This window comes from Oryctolagus cuniculus, chromosome 19 (assembly GCF_051225735.1).
Source record: "Oryctolagus cuniculus isolate XC-2025 breed Fujian yellow rabbit chromosome 19, ASM5122573v1, whole genome shotgun sequence".
Classification (NCBI taxonomy): domain Eukaryota; kingdom Metazoa; phylum Chordata; class Mammalia; order Lagomorpha; family Leporidae; genus Oryctolagus; species Oryctolagus cuniculus.
This window is the reverse complement of record NC_142885.1, coordinates 16,894,662-16,911,059: the sequence shown is the minus strand read 5'-3', so window position 1 is coordinate 16,911,059 and position 16,398 is coordinate 16,894,662. Positions and strand designations below refer to the sequence as shown.

At 59.8% G+C, this 16,398-nt stretch overlaps 1 protein-coding gene across 11 annotated transcripts in view; it reads left to right on the top strand.

Annotated features, from left to right (window-relative positions):
- GTF2I (general transcription factor IIi) overlaps positions 1-11,006 on the top strand; it is a 102,877-nt gene extending 91,871 nt beyond the window's left edge. For all 11 annotated transcript variants that reach the window (XM_051841224.3, XM_089321980.1, XM_089321981.1 and 8 more), the window contains 12 exons: positions 181-282; positions 710-775; positions 929-1,112; positions 2,694-2,749; positions 3,061-3,141; positions 3,490-3,573; positions 3,852-4,035; positions 5,856-5,884; positions 8,082-8,123; positions 9,480-9,521; positions 9,685-9,759; positions 10,229-11,006. In XM_051841224.3, coding sequence (XP_051697184.1) covers positions 181-282; positions 710-775; positions 929-1,112; positions 2,694-2,749; positions 3,061-3,141; positions 3,490-3,573; positions 3,852-4,035; positions 5,856-5,884; positions 8,082-8,123; positions 9,480-9,521; positions 9,685-9,743 — 929 coding nt within the window. In that variant the 3' untranslated portion in view covers positions 9,744-9,759; positions 10,229-11,006. The remainder of the gene's footprint in view (positions 1-180; positions 283-709; positions 776-928; positions 1,113-2,693; positions 2,750-3,060; positions 3,142-3,489; positions 3,574-3,851; positions 4,036-5,855; positions 5,885-8,081; positions 8,124-9,479; positions 9,522-9,684; positions 9,760-10,228) is intronic.
- The last annotated feature ends 5,392 nt before the right edge of the window (positions 11,007-16,398 follow it).

Below are 16,398 nucleotides of genomic sequence, written 5' to 3'. Positions count from 1 at the left end.
GGCTCGGGTCAGCCGGGAACGAATGGTCCTCGGCCTGTGGGCGGGTGTCTGCCCTGGGAGTGCCGTGTGCGCCCCCTACTCGGCCTGGTTTCCAGCCCAGGCTGGCAGCGGCCCCCACAGCCAGGGTGGAAGCCTGACTGGCGCGTGGGGACCGTGACTCTTTCTGCAACTCTTCCGTAGGCCCCAACAGCACCAACCCTCCGAGCTCGGCTGTCCGGACGCCCACCCAAACTAACGGCTCGAACATTCCCTTCAAGCCTCGGGGGAGAGAGTTTTCCTTTGGTAAGTGCGGGTCCGTTCTTAGTATGATGAGTCAGGACACTGCGTTTTGTGAGGGCACTTGCGTTCTGCGTGGCAGACCAGAGGCACCAAGTGGTGTTGAGATGCCTGAGCTCCGGTCTGATGCCAGCGCCTCGCGGCTCTGTGACTGTCGCTCTTGCCTTACGGACAGAGCGGAGGCAGGGCCGTGTGCTCCACAGCGTGCCGGCCACAGGGCAGGCTCCGTGACCTGGAAGGAGACAGCGTTTGCTCTTAGCCACCGCCTGGTAGCGGCATAAAGCCTAGGGTGGCTGCCAGGGCTCAGCCGCGTCAGCAGCCGATGGAGCGTTTTTATTTTGCACCGCTTAAAAATGCAGAGTTAGAATCGGGTGAAGCACCCTGCCTGGGAGTGCGTGTTGCTAAGTCTGACGGACACTGCGTTTATGTGCAGAGGCCTGGAATGCCAAGATCACCGACCTGAAGCAGAAAGTGGAAAATCTTTTCAATGAAAAGTGCGGTGAGTTCGTTTTGGGACGTTACTAAAGTCTTGCTCTGTCAGTAGAGGGGCGGGCGCCGGGCCGCTTTCCCGGGTGGGAATGCCGCGGTTTCCCCTGTTCTGAGCACCGGGGGTGGTGCTGCGGGCGCTGAGACGGCCCCTGTGCGCCTGCAGGCGAGGCGCTGGGACTGAAGCAAGCCGTGAAGGTGCCCTTCGCACTGTTCGAGTCCTTCCCGGAAGACTTCTACGTGGAAGGCCTGCCCGAAGGCGTGCCCTTCCGGAGACCCTCCACTTTCGGCATCCCCAGGCTGGAGAAGATCCTGAGAAACAAAGCCAAGATCAAGTTCATCATCAAGAAGTAAGGGGATCCTGCGGGAGGGGCTGGTGCGTGACCTGGGACTGTCCGACATGCGCGGAGGCTGCGCGATCAGCACTCGGCACAGGGACAGGGGAGGGAAGGGGGTTGCAGGGTAGGGGGTGACAGCTCCCGTCCACCCACGCGTCGGTGGTGCTGGTAACTGCTACTGGGATCTGAGCAGGGGTCTCTCCCTTCCCCTCTTCCCGCCACCCCCCCCCCCCACACACACACTCATCCCTTCTTTCTTTCTAAAATGAAAAAGAGAGAGAGACAGACCTTCCATCCACTAGTGCACTCCCCAAATGCCCAGAAAGGCAGTGGTGGGCCGAGCTGAAGCCAGGCATCAGGGGCACAGTCCAGGTCCCCACGCAGGTGGCAGGCACCCGGCTGCTGGAGCCACACTGCTCCTGCCAGGGCCTGCGTTAGCTGGTAGCGGGGTCGGGAGCCAGGGCCAGGGTACGGGCATCGCAGCTAGTGCCTTCACAGGCTCAGTGCCCGCCCTCTTTTTTTTCTTCATCCTTGTTTTCTTTTTTTTTAGTTTTTCACATATTATCTGAGAGACAGGGGTTTGTTTTTCCAGAGGCCTTTTATTTTTCCAAGTGATTGAAGATTTAAAATTTTTTTCCTGCACTCATGTTTATTAGAACATGTTTGAATTCATCCAACAATTGAAATAGATGGGAATAGTTGGCATTTAAAAATACCCACTGACGCTCAGTATTTGAAATTAACTGAAATGCGTTTAAGACTTATTTATTTACTTATTTGGAAGGCAGAGAGAGGAGAAACAGACAGTAAGTTCTTCCATCTACTGCGTCACTTCTTCCATCTACTGAGTCACACGGCTGCAACAGCCAGCGCTGGGCAGGCTTGAAGCCAGGAGCCAGGAGCCCCATGCAGGGCTCCCCTTGAGGTTAGCAGGAACCCGAGAACTTGAGCCTTCCCCCTGGTGCCTCCCGGGCACGTCAGCAGGCAGGTGGGTCATAAGCAGAGGAGTTGAGGCCGGGCTGAAATACGGGGTACCACACCCCAAGCAGCAGCCTAGCCCCCGCCCCACAGCACTGGCCCAGCCGAATGTTACCTTCTAGGATGGTTGCTGTGCACCGGCTGTGGGGGGCTTGCTTGCATAGCTGTCGTGGTGACGTCACTCCTAGACCTCCTTGCTGGGGGTAGGGCTTGCTCTGGAGTCACCTGGGAAGAGTCCCTGTCGCCGTGGTGATGGGCCCAGCTGGGAAGGTGTGTCTGTCAGGCAGGCCTCTGCCGCTGCCTGCTGGGAGAGACCCTGTGCCCACGCCTGCACAGGCCGGCTGTGGCCCAGGCTTTGCACACGGGCACTTCCTGCCGCCCTTCTCGGGACACGCTCTGAGCGTGAGAAGATGCCCACGAACAGGGGCCGGAGGGTGGGCGGCACTGAGGTCTCAGCTGTGACTCGCGCTCCTCTGGGTAGGTGGCCGTGTTGCTGCCTTTCTGACGTCATTGAGAATCGGATACTTACTCGGAGAGCGTTACGGGTTTCTCAGTGCCGTTGAATTTCTGGCGGTAGCGTTCTGCTGTTGCCTACGAGCGTTTTCTCCTGTGCAGGCCCGAGATGTTTGAGACTGCCATCAAGGAGAGCACCTCCTCTAAGAGCCCGCCACGTGAGTGTCCTGCTGGGGAGCGGAATGCATTTTGCCCAGCGCCGTCTCGTGCAGAGGGGTCTTAGCTGCTCGCGGTGTAGTTCTCTGAGCGGTCGTGTGTCTGTGTGTGCGATGCTGTGCTAAGCACCGTCAGGAAGGGGAAAACCAGCTCTTGGGACGCCTCCTGTCGATGCGCCAGGCAGAAAACTGGCCCTCGCCTGCAGTGGGTCGTGGCCCATCCACGTGGTCTGGGCCCTGGGCACGTGGCTTCCTGCTTGGGAGGGGATTCCGACCAGCTCTCCACAGCTTCTAATCTTAGCTTCTGTTTCAAGGAAAAATAAACTCATCGCCCAGCGTGAACACCACTGCATCGGGTGTCGAAGACCTGAACATCATCCAGGTGACGATTCCAGGTACGAGCGCTCCTGCCGTCGTGGGTGGCGGGGCTGGCCCTGGCACGCTGGCACGCGCCCCTCCAGGGCAGCCGGGTCGCGGCCCTCTCCAGTTTTTCTCGGAAGGGCTGTAGGCAGGTGGTACCCTTGGCTGGGATGACCCCTGTCACTCACCCAGTCTGTCCTTTAAGAAGTCTGCGTAACACAGCCGATGATGTAACAGCACTCAGCACTAAGGTTCTAGCACTTTCCGTCTGTGGCACCTTTAGGTGGTTTAGAGCTCGAGCCATTCACAGGCTGAAATGCTTGATGAGCGTGGCACAGAGAATTAACAGGGCCTTGTTCTGGGTTTTCTCTCGGCCGTTTCAGACGATGATAACGAAAGACTGTCCAAGGTCGAGAAGGCCAGACAGCTGAGGGAGCAAGTGAACGACCTCTTCAGTCGGAAGTTCGGTGAGTGCGGCGTCAGCCGGCGCTGTGCTAAGCAGGGAGACTCCCTGGGGTGAGGGAAGCTACAAAGTCAGTATTCCTGCTCCTGCTGGGTCTCTCAGTAAGGAACGAGGAGCGATGCCGTGTCGGTTAATGCCCTTGAGGTTCACATCTGTGTCTCAAGTGCACCGCCCGTTGTCAGTGGCAGGGTGGTGTCTGCAGTAAATCCTGGGCTCGTGTGTTCTGAATGCGTCCTCGGGTGGGTGCTGGGCTCATCCGCGCCTTTGTGTTGGCCTCTGCAGGTGAGGCGATCGGTATGGGCTTCCCTGTGAAGGTCCCCTACAGGAAGATCACCATCAACCCTGGCTGCGTGGTGGTGGACGGCATGCCGCCAGGGGTGTCGTTCAAGGCCCCCAGCTACCTGGAGATCAGCTCCATGCGGAGGATCCTAGACTCTGCCGAGTTCATCAAGTTCACGGTCATCAGGTGAGCGTCCCCTGCCCAGTCAGAGAACGGATCCGCGCAGGCATGGCCCACGTCATCTTCAGTGTGCAGTCAGATCAAGTTCACCAGGCAGCAAAGGAACAAACACAGATACTTACTAGTTATTTTTTAGCTTTTTAAAGATTTAAGTATTTGAAAATCAAGAGTTAGAAAGAGATGGATCAGGCTGGTGCCGCGGCTCAATAGGCTAATCCTCCGCCTTGTGGCGCCGGCACACCGGGTTCTAGTCCCGGTCAGGGCGCCAGATTCTGTCCCGGTTGCCCCTCTTCCAGGCCAGCTCTCTGCTGTGGCCAGGGAGTGCAGTGGAGGATGGCCCAAGTGCTTGGGCCCTGCACCCCATGGGAGACCAGGAGAAGCACCTGGCTCCTGGCTTCGGATCAGCACAGTGCGCCGGCTGCAGCACGCCGGCCACGGCAGCCATTGGAGGGTGAACCAATGGCAAAGCAAGACCTTTCTCTCTGTCTCTCTCTCTCTCACTATCCACTCTGCCTGTCAAAAAAAAAAAAAGAAAAGAAAAGAAAGAAAGAGATGGATCTTCCATCCACTAGTTCACTCCCCTAAGGCCAGGATTCAGCCAGGTTGAAGCTAGGAGCCAGGAACTTCTTCCTAATCTCCCCTGTGGGTGGCAGAGATCCACACACTTGGGCCATCTTCCACTGCTTTTCTTAGACCATTAGCAAAGAGCCGAATCAGAAATGGAGCATCCTGGACTCGAACCAGTGCCCTAAAGGGATTTGTTGTTGTTGTTTTGTTTTTTAAGATTGACTTATTTGGAAATCAGAGCCACTGGTTTACTCCCCAGATGGTCCGAACAGCCCAGGCTGTGCCAGGCAGAAGCCAGGAGCCTGGAGCTCCTTCTGAGTCTCCTGTGTGGGTGCAGGGGCCCAAGCATCTGGGCCATCTTCCGTTGATTTCCCCAGACCATTAGCAGGGAGCTGGATTGGAAGTGGAGCAGCTGGGATACGAACCGGCTCCCATATAGGATGCTGCGGGCACTGCAAGTGGTGCTTTGCCCACTGCGCCACAGCATGGCCCCTTGTTAGTTATTGTAACTGTTAGAGCCCCTCCTCCCAGAGCTCTGCGTAACGCTCTGGTTTTCGAGGCCAGGGTTTGGCCTGTGGGCCACGGCCAGCCTGTCCCCGTTTCCACACTCTTAACGAAACGCACTAGGATCCGGTGTTTGCACGTTGCCCGTGGGCGCTCTGTGCTGACGCAGTCGGGTTGCATGGTGGAGACAGATGGTGCGGCCTGCACGGTTGAAACAGCATCGGCTCCGTTTTTGTAACAGAAGAATCCTGGCAGCCTCGTGAGACATCGCCTCCCAGGCTGCAGCCCGCGCTGGCCGCTGCTCATAGTGCAGTCGCTGTTGCCTCCTTGTCTGTGGGCGGGGCCAGGGCAGGAGAGCGCTCCGTTTATTCGTGCACGCCCTGTGAGTGGCAGCTGCCCCCCAGACCTCAGCTGTCGCTGTATCTCCGCAGGCACTGCCCACCAGGGCCCCGGTCTAGTGGAAGACCCCTTAGCACCAGCACCCAGCAGTCGCCAGGGCCCCACCACCACCACCTTTGAGTCTGTTTTCTCCCCTTCATGTTGTCCCAGCTCCCCCGGCCTGAAAATCCCGCTGAGCCGGGGCCGGTCTGCACGCCATTCCCCTGAGGCAGGTGGAGATCTGCCTCCCACCAGGACGCGCCCCCAGGCTCAGCGTGCCCTCCTTGTGGTCCCCCTCCGCCCTCGGCACTGGTCCCTGTCAGCGCACGGCATGCGTGTGGGACCAGTGTCGCCTTACGCAGTGTTTCTCTTTGTAGGCCGTTCCCAGGACTCGTGATTAACAACCGTGAGTATCTCGGGAAGCCGCCGGCGACCCTGGGGGGTGGGGGAGTGTGTCCACAGCCTCGGCTCGGCTGTGGCAGGAGCTGCACGCGGGGTACAGATGAGCTCCTTTTCCAGAACGCTTGGAACCCGAAGTGTTTCGAGCCATGGGTTTTCTCCCACTGTGGAGTATCTGCTTATACATGGCGAGGTACCTTAGGAACGGGACCCAGATCTAAACGTACAGTTCGCTGCTTCGTGTCGATGGAGCTCTTTGAACCATGGGAAGGAGGTTGCATCTGCTGTCTTTAGCACGGCCGCGTCTTGACCACAGTCTGTCTGTCTGTCTGTCCTGTGATCACACATGTGGGATTCCCCGTTGTGGCGGCCTTGCTGTGGTTGCGGTGTGGTGGGATTCAGCCACAGCCTGTGGCTGGCTTGCATTTCTCTCTGTCTCTTTTTTGTAGCTTTTGAGATAACATTTTAAATTTACGTGCTAGTCAAAGGCTCTGCTCCACTAAATGAAAAGAGTTGAACACATAGAGGTACAGGAGCCTGGTTCAGCGGGGGTGTGGGCAAAGGATCTAACTGCAGTCAGATGAGAAGAGGAACGGCAGTGGTCCCTAGTTCTGAACACTTGGCTGGACCAAGACTTGAAGCAGCGTTTGCCAAAACCCCGGATCCGCCGCCAGGCTGATGGAGGCCGTTCCTTTTCCGTGTTGAGTGTGAGGCAGGGCCTGTGGCGCATGTCTGTGTCTGTGTGTCTGTGTCTCTGTGTCTGTGTTTCTGTGTGTGTGTGTGTGTGTGTGTGTGCGTGTGCGTGTGCGTGTCCGTGTCCGTGTTGAGTGTGAGCCCCGCGTGTTGGCAGAGCCTGCGGTGCGTGTCTGGGCCCCGCGTTGTCCTCCAGCCGCAGCCACTCCTAGGCACTCCCTGGGTGGAGAGACCTGACGTCTCCTCGGCTTCTTCAGCCGCTATACGGCCATTGTGGGACCCACGGGGAGAGTTTTAGAGCGCTGTTTGCCCTTCCACTCTTAATAAATGTGGAACTCTGGCTTCGGTCTTGTTCTATTTTAAATCCTAGAGGCAGAGACAGAAAATGACGCCTCGCATCCATTGGCTCACTGCCCACGGTCTGAATGCCCAGGAGCCTGGAAGACAGTCCGGGTCTCCCCCTGTGGGTGGCGGGAACCCAAGGACTTAGCATCACTGCCACCTGCCAGGGTCTGTCTGTTAGCAGGACGCTGGCGTCGGGAGGAGAGCCGGGGCTCGAACCAGGCGGAGCTGAGATGTTGCGGCTGAGCCGCGGTCCCCTGCAGAGCCTCACCTGCTGGCTGGCTGCCCGTTACAGTCTGCCTGCCCTCCCCTCGGCGCGTTCTTGCTGCTGCTGCCGGGTGCTGGTCCCTGCGGGGGTTGTCGTGCCGCCCCGGTCACTTGTGTTAGTGGCCCTGGTGTTGACACAGTGTCTGGTGCAGGCCGAGCTCTCGGGTCTCATTCAGTGAACAAGTGTTCGGTGCCCTTTCTGTCCCCTAACGTCCCTGTGGTTTTGCGTGGTATCCGGAGCCGCCTTCGTCACATTAGCATGGTGTGTGTGGTTAGACTGCAGGGTGAGCCTCGGCCTCTCCTTCCTCGAGCCATCCGGTCCTTCCTGCAGTTGTAATGATTCTGGCTCGTGAGAACCATCTGCGCTGACCGATGGGTCCTCTGGGTTGTGCCCTGGCAGTCACCTTCGGTGTGGTGTGCGGGCTCTGGGGGCTGTGCTCAGCGGGCCCCCATGGGCTGGGAAGCGCGTGGCTGTGCGCCTGCTCCGCTGTCACACATTTCCTGTCTCGTCTTGCGCATTCTGAGGTTCAGTTTTCTGTCAGGTTGCTTGCTGCACAGCCCGCCCTTCCGTTGCTTCTTCCAGACTCTGCCTCCTGTCTGCAAGGAGCTGGGGAGGCCTTGCCGACTAGAGCGCGCCCTGTCCTCTAGGGGCTTCTGTCGGTCCGAGAAATCCCGTCGCAGTTCTCTGCTTCGCCTCTAAGTGCCGGCCGGTCTGCGTGCTGCGGGGGTTCAGTCAGGTGTTGGGCCAGTGCTCTGCTCCCCTTGTGGCGGTCTCCAGGGAGTCGGGGTGGCTGCACGGGCACCCGGCCTAGGGTGTCGGCGCGCATGGGTGTGAACGCGGCTCTGCAGTGGGATGGCGCGCTCACTGGGTCTCTGCTGAGCCCCGTCTGCTTTCTTTCCAGAGTTGGTTGATCAGAATGAGTCAGAAGGCCCGGTGATACAAGGTGAGTGAGACACACACACACACACACGGTGGTACAGGTGAGTGAGACACACACACACACGGTGGTACAAGGTGAGTGAGACACACACACACACACACACGGTGATACAAGGTGAGTGAGACACACACACACACACACACACGGTGGTACAAGGTGAGTGAGACACACACACGGTGGTACAGGTGAGTGAGACACACACACACCCTCGGTGATACAAGGTGAGTGAGACACACACACACACACACGGTGGTACAAGGTGAGTGAGACACACACACCACACACACACGGTGGTACAGGTGAGTGAGACACACACACACCCTCGGTGATACAAGGTGAGTGAGACACACACACACACACACGGTGGTACAGGTGAGTGAGACACACAGACACACACGGTGATACAAAGTGAATGACACACACACACACACACACACACATACCCCTCCCCACGCGGCAGAGCGCGTGTCCCCGCATGCTTGCTCGAGCTCCGGGGTCTGGAAGCCTCGTTACATGAACACAAGCTGATGCGGGCTGCATGCCGAGTGGCCCTGACGTCAGAAACCCAAGTACCCGTGGTGCAGAGTGAACCAGCAGAGCGCCACCCTTCTTCTTTTCTTATTAGTTTTTTTGTTTTTTAAGATTTATTTATTTGGAAGGCAGAATTACAGAGAGGGAGAGGCAGAGAGGTCTTCCCTCTGCTGGTTCACTCCCCCAGTGGCCACAACAGCCGGGGCTGGGCCAGGCTGGGCCAGGGGCCCAAGCACCCGGGCCGTCTCTGCTGCTTTCCCAGGCGCATTTACAGGGAGCTGGATGGGAAGTGGAGCAGCCGGGACTCAAACTGGCGCCCACGTGGGATGACTGTGTCACAGGCGGTGGCTCTACCCGCTGCGCCACGACACCTGCCCCTTGGGATCATTTTTTTCACTGAACTCCCATAATAGCCAAATTATGTTGGGTCAAAATGGGTATGCAGGGGTCTTCTGCAAATTTTTGTTTTTTACTTTGGGAAGTACCTTTTATGTAGCGTGCTTTAAAAAATCCCAGCTGAGCCAGTACGCTGGGCTCGCTCGTGAGACGGCCTGCTCGTAATGGGAGACTTTGTTAATTCTTGTGTCTCGGGACGACTTGGTTAAAGGAGCCCACCGGCACGGGGCACGGCGACGCGAAAAGGCGCTGCTCGCTTTCGGGGCAGAGCGGTTCCGGGGAGCCCGGTTTGAGCGAGGGTCAGTGGGATCTCGGGTTCACATTCGTCTGGGCCTTGGGCTTTCTGTGCAGACCCTGGGGGGCTTCCTCCCCGTCTGCCTCGCCTGCACTGCTGAGGTCGCTGTGGGCCTCAATCTCTGTGTTTGCCTTTAGAATCGGCCGAGCCCAGCCAGCTGGAGGCCCCGGCCTCGGAAGGTAAGAGCCCTCTGGGAAAGCCGGAAGCTGCTAGGACCGCGGGAGGGTGCGGGGTGCGCACATTCCGGCGCTGGGGGAGCGTTCCGTTTACAGTCCAGTGTGGTTGCCGGTCCTGTCTTCGCGGTCGGTGGTGCGGTTAATCGGGCGCTTCTGTTCTTGCCAGAAGTCAAAGAGGCCGACGGAAGCTCTCAGATCAAGCAGGAGCCGGAGCCCACGTGGTAGACCTGCTAGTCCTCGGGTAAACGCGCCGGAGCCGCCTGCCTGTTTCGGGGTGGGGGTGGGTCCAGGGGTGGGCGGGCCCTGGTGGGGTGGGGGTGGGCCCTGGTGGGCAGTTTCCGACTCCCCGTCCTCACTGCCTGTCTTGGCGTGGGCGCAGTGGCACCTGCAGTCTGCACCTCTGGGCCTGTTCCGGGCGGCTGGGACTTGGCCGTGTTATTAGCGGGAGGGGCGGCACTAAAGCAAGAATCAGAGACAGGATCCCCGTGCCCTGTCCACACACCCCCCCCCCCCCCCCCCGCCAGCACTTGGGCTGTCCGCGTGGGCTCTGCCCTGGAGCTTAACCACGCACTCTGCCAGCGGAGACTCGGGTGGCCCCGGGATTCGCCTCGCGGTCTGCGTTCCGGGGCCTCAGCTCCCAAGCGCGTGGCGAGGGCCCGGGCGGCCGAGGCCGGCCTGACCTGTGCCCGCTGTCTGTTCTCCCGTTTCAGCCCGGGCTGCCGTGGCGGAGGAGCTGCGCGGAGCGGTCGCTGCCCACGCCCACGCCCACGCCCACGCCCACGCCGTGTAATATACTTGTATAACAGAAATACCTTCTATACAAACCTTCTTTTCTACTTTTAGATAGAAATGTCTACTTTTTCAGCAGTTCTGTGAATTGAATCAAAGGCAGAGTGACTGTAGATTTGGACCGGCTGCTTTACTCGGGAATGTATTATAAGGATTTTGCAGCGATGCTGGGAAGACGGCAGGGCCGGGCCGCCGGCTGTCCGCCTGTCCGCCTGTCCGGCAGAGCCCGCGGCCGTGGGGTTGATTGTCCAATCAAGCGAAGGTAGCTCCTCCTGGAACATCTCAGCTTCCGCAGTGGAGACAATTCCTGTGCTAGTTCACTCCTTAGTTTTTCTATTTGAGAAATCCGCGCGATGCGCTCCGCGGCGCTGGGTGAACAGTTAGTATCTGTATATTTGACGAAACCTCTTCCTGGGCTGTCTCTCATGGCCCCTGTGTTCTTTGTCACCGTGAAAGGAAGCCCCGCGGGGAGCGTGAGGGCTCCGTGCGTGCGCGCGTGGGCCGCGGCGGGGCGGGGCGGGGCCGCCAGCGCCGCTGGAGTGCGTCGTGGCGTAGTCTTCAGTAGCTTTACCACAATATCCACCACGGAGAATTCTATTACATGGTAGCAGAAATAGGCATTTTTATGTGTTGCTTATATTTTACCTCAAATTAAATTGTAGATATAGGGTAATAAATAAAATCCATCCATGCCTTTCACACACGAACGCGTTTCTTTCTGAGGCCACGTTGCCTGCTCTCTCCTGGAGGGCGGGCAGGTGCGTGCCAGGGGAGGCCACTGCGGGGATCCTGGTCGGCTGGGGGCTGGGGAGTGGGTGTTACACACACACACACACACACACACACCTGGTGCCGGGGAGAGGGTGTTGCACACACACACACACACACACACACACCCGGTGCCGGGGAGAGGGTGTTGCACACACACAGCCATCCAGTGCTGGGGAGAGTGTTACACACACACACATGCACACCCGGTGCTGGGGAGAGGGTGTTACACACGCACACCCAGTGCTGGGGAGCAGGTGTTACACACACACAGACACAAGTCAGCCTGCCCAGCCCAGCTGTCCCACGGGTGCCTGGTGCCGTGGCCCGTGGCCCATGGCCGCCCTGTGGCTTCAGCACCCTCTCTGGAAAACACCACAGGGAGGGTTTGGGGGAAGCCCGCAGGCCCATCATGCCGGCTCCTTAGGGACCGCGGCCCTGTGACCCCAGCCGTGGATGGTGAGCGGACGGCCCTGCCCCCGCCGTGGCCTGGAGGAGACACCGGCCGGCGCCCCGCCCCGTGCCTGTCCCAGGGGCACGGGGTGAGGTTTGGGCACGGCTGGGACTTGGCACTGGTGGGGGCCACCCTTCCCTGCACTGAGCAGGTCTCTGCGCCTGCGGGTGTGGTCCCAATGTGAGCCTCAGGACCCCTGCACTGCAGAGGCCCCGGGAGGGGGGCCGGGCCCTTCTCATGCTGGGAACTGGGTCAAAAAACAAGGCCTGGTGGCCTGGGCTTCCCCGCCCTGCCCGGCGCACACACCTGCCTGCGGGCTCGCTCTGAGGAAGTGTCCTCGCGGAGCCAGCCGTGATACGGTGCCTGTTGGCCAAAGCCTTCCTCTTCCTGCCCGGCTCCCTCCCCAGAGACACAGTGGCTTCCTGCTGCTGCGTGGGAGCTCGTGAGAGCTCACGGGGCCGCACACTGCCTGTGCCAGACCCGGGCCTCTGCCCCAGCGTGGCCGCCGCCTGAGAAAGGCCAGCGGCACGGGCAAGCGGGGAACCCCCCCCCAAGCTGCTCTGCACCCTCGGAGCCACCTGTGCCTCGGGGACTGTCCTCCATCTCCCCTGGGGGAGAGCCAGCTCCCTCCTGGGTGACTCCCTCCAGTCCCCACATCCCCCCGGGGGCGGGGCTCACCACTGGATGCCAGCCTGGGCTGGGGTTGGCAAGCTTGAAACAACTGCTGTGTGGTGGCGCATCCGGGCCAGGCAGGGGCCCTGGCTCGAGAGTGCCCATCCTCCCGCCCGTAGCCACCGAGGACCCACAGGGTCACCTCCAGAAGCTGTAGGGCACAGGGGACAGGTGCAGCCGCCTCTCCTCTCCACCCCCACCCCATCAGCCTGACCTTGTCCAGGAAGTCCCCCAGTCCCCCACCGCACACTGCCCCACTGCAGTGCACCCCCTCCCCATTCAGGAGCAGGAAACTGCCTGACTCCTTAGCCTGCCTTCCCCTCCTCCCACTTTGTGCTCCCCGGCCCCCTGGGGACAGCCCCTGCCCAGGTTGCGTCTGAGGACCGCCAGCATCTGCCCATCCTGGCACGTGGCTCACGAACAGTCATTAGTGCCATTTCGCAGATGAGAACACTGAGGCCAGGTGGCGCACCTCCCGGCCCAGGAAGCTACAACAGCCTGCCTGGGGGGATCTGGGCTTTAGTCACTCAAGAAGGGGCAGCAGGAGGGGCTTGGGTTCTCCAAGAGAGACGGAGGGAGGGAGCCGGCTTGTCCCAGCCCCGGGTGCCCGGCCCTGACATGACACGTACCGCAGAAGCCACCTTGGGCAGGCCTCCTGGTGTGACGGCAGCTCCGGGCCCATGCACCCTGTGTGCACTGCCCAGCCTTGGGGAATTCCTGGTGGAGGGAAAGGCCAGGCGGTCTGAGAGGGTGCAGAAGGTGGCATCTGGAGAGAGGCCGGGTCCCGGGGCCACACTGGGAAAGCCCCTGCTCCCCTCCTGCCTGCGGGAGCCCCCCACACCCAGTCACCACTACTCCCATGGGAGCCGAAGGGGCGGGCGTCTCGGGACACCTGCGATCCTAGTTGGAGGGCCTGGGAGGTAGTGGAGGCAGCGGGGCCGCAGCCTGGGAGACCCGGATGAGTGCCAAGCTCCTCTGGCCCAGCCCTGGCTGCTGCAGGTTTAAGTTCACAGAAAATAGAGTTCAAAGGTTAAGTCTTTGGTGCAAAAAGTCATTGGAAATCCACACAGCTTTTCCATAATGCACTTTGGAAGACCCCTCAGAGGGTTCAAGGCCAAGGGTTCAGGCTTCCCCGGGCTCACGCCCCAGCTCTGGCAACCTAGCTGCTGCTCTTTGCCTCAATGATTTAATCTGTGAAGTGGGGGAATGAAGGTGACCAGCACCGATCACCTCCCTGAGAGGGTCAGAGGCAGAGTGAGCACTTCCTGTTAGCGCCCACCGGGGCGGGGGATTCTCCGTCCCAGGGACAGGTAACTAGAAGTCTTATCATTTTGCTAACTGCTTAGGATCTGCCGTTCACATGTCAGAATGTCAAGGCTAGGGCCGGCGCCGTGGCTCACTAGGCTAATCCTCCGCCTAGCAGCACCGGCACACCAGGTTCTAGTCCCAGTCGGGGCGCCAGATTCTGTCCCAGTTGCCCCTCTTCCAGGCCAGCTCTCTGCTGTGGCCCGGGAGTACAGTGGAGGATGGCCCAAGTGCTTGGGCCCTGCACCCCATGGGAGACCAGGAGAAGTACCTGGCTCCTGCCATCGGATCAGCGCGGTGCACCGGCCTTGGCGGCCATTGGAGGGTGAACCAACGGCAAAGGAAGACCTTTCTCTCTCTCTCACTGTCCACTCTGCCTGTCAAAAAAAAAATATATATATATATATATATATATATCAAGGCTAAACAAATTCTATCTTCTCCCCTTTAAAAAAAAAAAAAACCTTTCTCCTATATATTCCCTCCTTTCTTCACCTTTGTATCTTTTTTTAAAGATTGATTGGTTTGAAAGGCAGAGTTAGAGAAAGAGAGTAGCCACCCCCTGGTTTACTCCCCAGATGCCAGCCACGGCAGCCGGGATGGGACCAGGCTGAAGCCAGGTGCTTCTTCCGGGTCTCCCACGCAGGTGCAGGGGCCCAAGCTCTTGGACCATCCTCCGCTGCTTTCCCAGGCGCACTAGCAGGGAGCTGGATTGCAAGTGGAGCAGCCGGGACTCGAACCAATATCCCTATAGATGCTGGCATTGTAGGCAGTAGCTTAATCTGCGCCACAACACGGACCCCAGTGTTTTGTTTTGTTTCTTTAATTCAAGAGACAGAGCTGCCATCCTCGGAAGCTGGGAGCCTAGAGCTGCATCCCGGTCTCCCACCCGGTGGCAGGGCGGGACCCGAGCCCTTGGGCCATCACCTTGGGTCTCCTGGGGCAGCAGAACTGGGATGAGACGAGGGGTGCAGGCGTCTCCTAGCTGGACGGTTACGTGACCCGAGGGCTGCAACCCCGCTGGCAGAGGTCATGGTAAGTTCAGACGAGAGCCATCAGCGTCTCTGCCTGTTGCCCTTCTGCGGGGCAGGGGTGTGAGTGGGGCCTGTGGGCAGGGCGGGGCCAGCGGTCTGGCTCTTGGAGTTTTGCAAGGATGGAAAGGCCAAGGCCGCCGGGGAGGGGAAGGAAGCGCCAGGGCCGAGTCAGGTCCTCGGGCAGCTGCAGCTGAGTCTTCCCCGGCCCCTTCCCCACCCACAGCTCCTGTTTGTCCCCCACTTTTGTATTTGAAAGGGAGAGTCACGTACCACACACACACACACACACACACACACACACACGGGTTCACTCCCCGAATGCCACATGGAAGCCAGGAGCTGGGAACGCCATGCCTGTCTCCCGTGTGGGTGGCAGGGGCCCGGCTGCTTGGGCCGTCACCTGCTGCCTCCCCAGGTGCGCGTGAACAGGGAGCTGGAATGGGGAGCAGAGCCAGGACTCGAACCCGGCACTCTGATGTGGGGGTGCAGCATCCCACGTGGTGTAAAGGAAACCCTCTTAGGAAACCACCAGCCTCCTTCAGAAAGGCCATGGCCACCCAGAGATCGTCCACCCACCCCTGCTGCCCACACCAGCGCCTGGTGTAGCAACGGCAGAATGTGCCCTGCCCCCCGCCCGCACCCTTGGCCCTGGCACTGGGTTGGCAGCAGCGTCCTGTGAACCCGTGTGTCCTGCGTGGGGCCATCCTGGACACATAACCAGAAGTGACCAGAGGATGCCCTTGCCCCAGGGCTGGTAGAGGGAACAGGAGGCTGCGGGTGCCGCGTCCCTCCTGGCGGGGGAGCCACCCACCGGCCGGGTGCAGAGGGAGTGGACCCCATAGTTCCAAGATAATCGAACATACGGGCAGCCTTGAACTTGACCCCATCATGTGAAGACTCATCCAGCAGCCTTGGCTTCTGCTCTGCGGACCCCAGCCTTGCCCCCCGGGACCCTCAGAAGGTCTCGAAGGACCCCCAGAGCTGGCTGCCATCGCTTGGATCTCTCCATCATGGGATCCTTGGCTCTGGCCCTCAAGGTGGCCCCGGTCGCTTTCACTCAGTTCCGGCGGGGACAAGGAGGTGGCGCGCTGGGCGCCTGTGCAGGTGGGGTCTGCGGCCGCCCGCCCATGACCTTGGAGGAGCTTTGTGACCTCTGAGCTACCAGGTTGCCCTGAGATACAGAGAGCAGGGTGTCCCCTGGATGTCCCTTGGCCTGCAGTCTCTGTCCCCTCTTTGTCCCAAGTCCCCTTTCCTTGCAGAGTTTTCTTCCCTCAGGGGAAAACAGTCCGCTGTGAGGTTTCGAACTCAGGTCTCAATCAGCACCAGCGCAGTGTCTGGCCCTCAGCCACACCCCCCTGGGGGCATCCACGTGCTTGCCGGGCAAATGTCACAGTCAAGGACCAAAGTGTAGGAGGGGCCCATTGCATGCAGATGGGGACAAAGAGGGTTGCTGTCACCTCTCAGCTGCTGGAGAGAACCAAGGTAGGAACCAGGCAGTGTGAAGTGAGCAAGGAAGGCTTCTCGGAGGAGGTGACATCTGAGCAGAGAGACTTGTAGGAAAGGAGGGAGGGAGGGAGAAATAGGGTGGGCATGGCACAAGCAAAGGCCCTGAGCTAGGGGCTGCCCGCATATCCGGGAACAGCAGAGGCCAGTGTGGCTGGAGAGAGGAAGCCAGTAGCAGGTGAGTCTGGGAGACAGGCAAGCCACGCCCCGAAAAAGCCCCTGTGGGGCCTGGTAGGCCACAGAGAGGACACAGCCAGGCTGTGGCTGCACACCTGTGTGTGGCTGCACCCCCCAGAAACCAAAAGGAGAAGCAAAGCCGGCCAGGCCCCCTTCTTCCTGCCCATCCCCCGCACAG